The sequence below is a fragment of the Amblyomma maculatum genome, chromosome 1 (genome assembly GCF_055883805.1).
Source record: "Amblyomma maculatum isolate TAMU_Amacu chromosome 1, ASM5588380v1, whole genome shotgun sequence".
Taxonomy (NCBI): Eukaryota; Metazoa; Arthropoda; class Arachnida; order Ixodida; family Ixodidae; genus Amblyomma; species Amblyomma maculatum.
The window spans coordinates 118,537,612-118,544,913 of NC_139344.1; the positions used below are offsets into that span (position 1 = coordinate 118,537,612).

Genomic DNA, 7,302 nt, shown 5'->3' on the forward strand with positions numbered 1-7,302 from the left:
TACACAAATAAGAACAGTCAGCGAAAATAAAAGGCCTTCCGGCAGCATCAATACAAGTTGTAAGAAAAAGATCGCTGCACTGTTAAAACCGAAATACTTTTGAAATGTTGCGGCTGACCCTGCAGCATGCACACCACAGTCCAAGCACTACAAGAGTTAGATACAGCTCAAGAAAGAAATAAAATCGTGGATCTCCCTCAAAGAGATCCTCCAGCCAATGGCATTAACCGATTTTCACGGCATTGTGGTTATCCCCCTCTTATCTGCCACATCCTGCGTTGTGCTAGAATGGGCAAGGTGATTATCCACAACATTATGAGAATTAGCCAATGCTACTGGCTAGAGAGTCTCCATTCAAATGAATTGGCCACCTCATTCTAGAGCTATATCCAACAATATCAACTTTTCAGCATATAATAAAGAACTTATTTCTCTATGTGCAATCAAATAAAATAAAAGCTCTGTCAGCAGCACTAACAGAAACTGCTCAAAAGATGGTCACCAGGCATAAGTGAAACACACGGTGGTGTCCATTCACGACATGGCATAGGGAGAACACCACTAGCACTTCAAATGCTGCACCTGGCCTTGCAGCACATAAAGCACAGTACAATGCTACCAACTTATCACCACAGAATTTTAGAGTAGATTTATGCGTAGTCAAATGAAAAAAAAAAAAATTATTTCAGCATTATTACTAAACCGTGCAAAAGATGGTCACCTGGTCATAACCAAAGCGCAGTTCAAATGCCACAGCTGACCTGGCAGCAAGCAATGAAGAGTCTAAACGTGCTGCTAGTACATTTCCACTACAGAACACAGAACTTATTTCAGTTCCCCTAAATGGCAGAAAAATACAAAAGCATCTAAGCAAACACATTATCACTGTCAGAGTCAGACTCCTCTGCGTCTTCGTCAGAGTCTGCACAGTTTGCCTTGAGAAGGTATTTCTCCCGCTTCCTCTCCAGCTCTTTCAGGTCCCTAAGCACTGCATTCAAACTCTGATTCTTAAATTTAGGCCTTGGTGTTATGAAGGGCAAGGTAATTTCTTTGCTGTGCTTCTGGATGCCAAGAATAATGGCATCTGCTGCTGTTGGAGACGGCATTGTTGATGTACTGCACATACTAGAAGTTGACATAGGGCTCCTTGGGTCGATCATCAGTGGAGAGTTAGGTGTAGGTGTTGCCATGCCAGAGATATGGATATCAGACAACTTATCCCAACAGTCTTCATCAAAAAGGTTGTGCGGTATGGCCACAGCTTGGTGATGAGTTTTGTAAAAATCATCGCATGCATCCTTGGCTGCCAAAGCATCAGCTAGTTTCCTAATCTGGGCCTTGCGTTTCAGAGTCCCCTTCCTGGCTGTTACTGCAAGTAGTGCCTTTGTCAGTTGTGGAGAACCCTGCAAAGGCTTTGGCTTTTGATTCTGGCTTTGAGCTTTGGCAGTGCGGGCACGCTTTTTTCTTGGTTGTGATTCTGGTTGGGGCTCAACTGCTTTACGATTGCCAATTTTACAAGCATGGGCAGGTCCTAACTTAGATGGTTCCTGGCTTTTACCTGTCTTGTTTTCTTTCAGGAGAGTCAAGTCCAAAGCTTCAGCCCCCCCAGCTGAAGTTTTATTATCTGCATTACTGTGAACGTGCACTTCAGGCTGTTCTAGTTTCTTTCGTTTTCTACTTGTGGCACTGCCTTTCTTTTTGCTGGCATTGTCTCCAGTTTTCACTTCAGCAGTGTTACGTGATGCCCTCTTCTTCCTTGGCCGCGTTCCAGATGACGATGTGGCAGCACGGTTGATCTTCAGTACTTTCTGGTTCTCACAATGGATGTCCTCCAAGCTTGCACATGCCTTGCGTGTGCATCCCGACAAACTTGGCTCACCTGAATTTTGTTGGTCAGACACCTGCTGTGAGTCTTCTGTTCCAAAGATGGTAGGCAGGCTCTTGATCACAGCAGAAGTACTCCGTTGTCGAGTTTCGGCTGGTTTCTGCCGCTTTGCAACAGTGCAATTTTGGGATGTTTGGGCACTGCATTGGCCATTTGCCTCCCGCTCCCTAGCTGCAGCCTCATAAGGACTATCCAGCTCCAGTCTGCGCCTCACAAACAACGTGTTTGACTCGGCTGCAAGCCCTTCCTCAAATTCTAAGCGTCTGCATTCAATACGGCATTCATTGAGGATCAACACACCATGACTTGCAAGCTGCTTGCATTCAGCAGTGCTCTCAGTCACATAACTATTACATGTGCTTTTTTTATCAGGTGGCCTTTCATTATTTCGAGATTTATGCTTCTTGCTCTGCTCGTCATCATTCTTAAACTTCTGCTCAGTGCTTTGCTGCACGCTCTTCCGTGTGACCCGTCCTGGTAGCACTGGGCTGGGCACAGCCTTTTCAGAATTAGGTTTCTCTGTCTGCTTGCCATTGTTCTTGAACTGCTCAGTACTTTGCTGCACACTTTTCCGTGCGACTCGTACTGGTACCACTTGCCTGGGCACAGCCTTTTCAGATTGAGGCTTGTCACTCTGCTTGTCATTGTTCTTGAACTCGTGCTCAGTGCTTTGCTGCACACTTTTCCGTGTGACTCGTCCTGGTAGCACTGGAATGGGCACAGCCTTTTCAGATTTAAGTTTCTCACCCTGCTTTTCAATTGTCTTGAACTCCTCCTCAGTACTTTGTAGACTTTTCCGTGTGACTCGTACTGATACCACTTGCCTGGGTGCAGCCTTTTCGGACCGAGGCTTGTCGCTTTGCTTGTCATCGTTCTTGAACTCGTGCTCAGTACTTGGCTGCACATTTTTCCGTGTGACTCGCCCTGGTAGCACTGGACTGGGCACAGCCTTTTCATATTTAGGTTTCTCGGTCTGCTTGCCATTGTTCTTGAACTCCTCAGTACTTTGCTGCACACTTTTCCGTGTGACCCGTACTGGTACCACTTGCCTGCGCACAGCCTTTTCGGACCGAGGCTTGTCGCTCTGCTTGTCATCGTTCTTGAACTCGTTTTCAGTTCTTGGCTGCACAATTTTCCGTGTGACTCGTACTGGTAGCACTGGACTGGGCACAGCCTTTTCAGATTTAGGTTTCTCGGTCTGCTTGCCATTGTTCTTGAACTCCTCAGTAGTTTGCTGCACACTTGTCCGGGTGACCCGTACTGGTACCACTTGCCTGGACACAGCCTTTTCGGACTGAGGCTTGTCAGTCTGCTTGTCATCGTTCTTAAACTCGTGCTCAGTGCTTGGCTGCACACTTTTCCGTGCGACTCGTCCTGGTAGCACTGGACTGGGCACAGCCTTTTCAGATTTAGGTTTCTCAGTCTGCTTGCCATTGTTCTTGAACTCCTCAGTACTTTGCTGCACACTTTTCCGTGTGACTCGTACTGGTACCACTTGCCTGTGCGTGGCCTTTTCAGATTTAGGATTGTCGCTCTGCTTGTCATCGTTTTTCAACTCCTGCTCAGTGCTTTGCTGAACACTTCGCCGTGTGACTCGTACTGGTAGCACTGTATTGGGCACAACCTTTTCAGATTTAGGTTTCTCGCCCTGCTTGTCAATTGTCTTGAACTCCTCCTCAGTACCTTGCTGCACACTTTTCCGTGTGACTCGTACTGGCAGCACTGGACTGGGCACTGCCTTTTCAAATTTAGGATTCTCGGTCTGCTTGCCATTGTTCTTGAAACCCTCAGTAGTTTGCTGCACACTTTTCCGTACGACTCGTGCTGGTACCACTTGCTTGGGTGCAGCCTTTTCGGATTGATGCTTGTCGCTCTGCTTGTTATCGTTCTTGAACTCGTGCTGAGTGCTTTGCTGCATACTTTTCCGTGTGACTCGTCCTGATAGCACTGGACTGGGCACAGCCTCTTCAGAATTAGGTTTCTCGGTCTGCTTGTCAATTGTCTTGAACTCCTCTTCAGTACTTTGCTGCACACTTTTCCGTGTGACTCGTACTGGTACCCCTTGCCTGGGCACAGCCTTTTCAGTTATATTACTGCCGTTCCCTTTTGCTGTATCTGGTGGATTTATACCAGGTTCTTTCCAATTTTCACCTTTTTCGTTTCTTTCTTCAAGTCCAGCAGAAGTAGTTTTCCTTTTACTGTTTGCATGCCCTTTATCTTGAGGTCTTCTTCCCTGTTGCATTTGTTTTTTACTTGTAGCACTACTTCGGGTTTTGACTGCACCTCCAGCTGTTTTAGCATTAGCCAAAATACATGCAGACCTTCTCTTCCTAGGCAGTGTATCAGGTGACGATGAGGCAATACGTTTTCTTGTCACTGGCTGTCTTTCATACACAGAATAAACGTTCTTCTGGCTTGTAGCCCCATCTAGATGCCCTGACAAGCTCCTCTCTATTAATTTTATCTTGCCTGATTTTTGCCCTGCAAAGTCTGCTGCAAGCGTGGCAGAACTGTTTGTTCTCATAGCTTTGGCTGGTTCTTGCTGGTTTTTAACAAAGTTGTCACAAGACATGGAGCTTCTAAATCGAGCACCTGTTTCTTTCCTGCAACTTGAAGAGATCAGGGGACTGCTCTGGTTTAACTTGTGCTCATCTGACAGAACATGTAATAATTTTGGTGCAAACTTGCCTTTATGTTCTATTTTACTGCTTCTATAATATGCTCTGGTTTCCATACCAAGACCGGTACCAGGCTGGCATCCCTTGGGAGCTTTCTCTGGCTCCAGATCACTGCAGCTGCAGTTCTTGTAGGAAGCCCTTCGAGTAGCCTTAGGTTTCGGTTCCTGTTTATGTTTCACATGTTTTTTCAGCACCTGGTCATTACTTTGCGGTCTCCACAGTCGTGTGATTTGCCCAGCATGCTTGGCTTGATGTGTTGGTGTAATTACAACACAACCAAGCCTGTGAGGAGAGATGTTTCTGCGTACTGTGGGTACAGCCTGCACTTCCTTTTTACAAGTGTTTTGTGCACCCTGTTCTCTGCCCAGTAAACTCTGCCCAGCATTAACTGACTGTGCAGGCGCGGCCATTATTTCAAGGCATGCCTCTATCTTAGTACCAATTCTAGCATTGGTATGAGCAGGACAGGAAGCACTTCTGAGTGACATACCCATTACTGTTTTTGTCTTCTTCCTTGTTGTGGTCATTCTGTTGTTTACTTCAAGGGATGCAGCTCGTCTTGATCTTGTTTCGCAAACGTTATTTTCAGGTGATTCCGTTCTTGTTTTCGCCACCGACCTGGACGCGACACCTTCTGCACGGCAACTGGGCTTCGTCACTCCAAGAGCACGGACCACTCCTGAAGTTCTTGGCAGGCTAATTTTCTCGACAAAAACTCTATCTTGCACAGGAGCAGGAGATTTCTCTCGTATGGGCACGTGAAGATCAACAGCTTGGTCTTTGCCGCTTGCGATCGCCAGCTGCGTATTCGCCGCCAATGAATTGGAGATTGCTCCAGCAGTTTCGTCCCGAACACGCCCAGTCCGAGGTCTGAGCTGCGGGGACTTGAGCCCTACGACCCGGCGCTTGTTATTAGAAGAGCTTGGCTGAACAAAGTTGAGTACGCGGCTCACGTTGTTTCCGGCTTCGTGGTAGATTCCCGCCTCCGTATCCTCTGCAGGTCTGGACCAGCCCCGCACGACTTCTTTCCAGTTCGGCGGTACTCCATGGACAAACTGGTCGAGTATTCTGGACGGAATTCTTCCTCGGAGACCTGATATCATGTCGAACTCTCCGACGAGCTCGTAGATGGTACCATCGATGCACAGTACACGATGGTGACCGATGCGGCGCTCAACGTTCGCTGTAGTCAGCAGCTCGCCACTTCCCTCACAATATCCCTCGATCTGCATATCACAAGTGCCAGATGGCTTAATTGCCCATTCTTTTAAATACCGCATTTCGTACACGTTAGTTTAAATGCGGTGCGGCAATTCAAACAGCAACGCTTAAAAAAGCGGCAATGGCACTGATGCATCCATGGCGCCAATGGCGATGGTGGTGATGGCGGTGGTGATGGCGCCCTTTGTAACGCGTTGCCGCTGCACTGGTACAGTGGTTAGAAATTACTGTAGCACTGGCTGCACGCTGGCGCGGTTGACGCAATGGAACCAAAAAAAAAATAAAAATATCAAAGTAGAAAATTGTAAACCAAACAAACGTCATTGCCCGTCATTTCGCCGTTCACAACTCGACGGCACTCGGAACATCTTGTATCGCGCTCTAGTTGAGTTGCCGCAGCGCCGTAGTTGGAAGCCAAGCACAACACCACATTCCTAGCAAATTGGGCTCAAATATCAAGAGAATAAAGGTCGCAACCGCCCGCTCGCAAGCAATGCCAGGAGAAACCAAACCACAAAAACGACCCAGAAGTGAAAATTCATATGACAAAGCCTGGCCGTGACGCAAGGGCCATTTGTTTCACCTACACCAGCTACACCAGAGAACAAACTGTTTCACATCGCCCGCAGAGGTGTCTCCGGTGACGGTCGCGTCGGCGCTGCAGTTGACTCCTGCGGGGCTTTACTCCTGCTCCTTGCCGGGCGCGTCGTCTGCTACACGCGGCGAAAACATGGAGCAGCCGGCATACGCGTAGCTGTTACGTGCTGCCTTTGCACTCTGCACGGCTGCAGTGCAGTTATGACTACATTATGATAGTTTTGGCTCTAAAGGCATGCATTTCCTCAGATAACCCGTTTGTGTGATGCGAAATTTAATGCCATGAAATAAGTGTGACAGCGTTGTCAACTTGCTCGCCCGAACCAACGTTCTAGTAACGTTGTCTGCTCTTCGGTTTCATTTCTTTTTATTGCGCGACATCCTGACACGCAAGTCATTTCGTATTAAATTATGACGTAGCCGTTACCCTAGTAGCACAATATGTTTCTGTAACATTGCAGCAACATTGCCAATGTTGTACAATGTTGCGATAACATTGCACTACATTTATCCAACATAATGTGAAAACTTTCAACATTCGATAACGTTGCTGCAATGTTAACAAGTAACATGCTGGCAATGTTGCTCTAAAGTTGTCTTTCGACATTGCAGCAATATTGTCAAATGATGTATAAATGTTGAACCACATACGATGACATTGCTATAACATTTACTTTATTGGCTAACTGTCGTTCTTTCAGACTATTTCTATTTCTGCAGCCCAAACAGAGAAGCCGATATTAGGTCACTCCATTGAACTTGTCACTTCCCCGCATGACAATGTTTATTTATTGTTTAGTTTGAGTGCAACCTTGCATGTAATGTGTGTAATGTGCATGCGATGAACAGTACAAGTGTACTGAACTTTGTTACACTGAAATAGAAATATATATATTTATATGCAATATATTTAGACTGCTG

The 7,302-nt window shown here is 46.7% G+C and overlaps 1 protein-coding gene across 1 annotated transcript; it reads right to left on the reverse strand.

The window, feature by feature from the left end:
- Nucleotides 1-648: 648 nt before the first annotated feature.
- LOC146203701 (uncharacterized) lies at nt 649-6,153 on the reverse strand. The gene has a single exon (XM_084588862.1). The coding sequence runs from the start codon at nt 5,841-5,843 to the stop codon at nt 867-869; it is 4,977 nt and encodes a 1,658-aa protein (XP_084444988.1). The 5' UTR covers nt 5,844-6,153; the 3' UTR covers nt 649-866.
- Nucleotides 6,154-7,302: the final 1,149 nt, after the last annotated feature.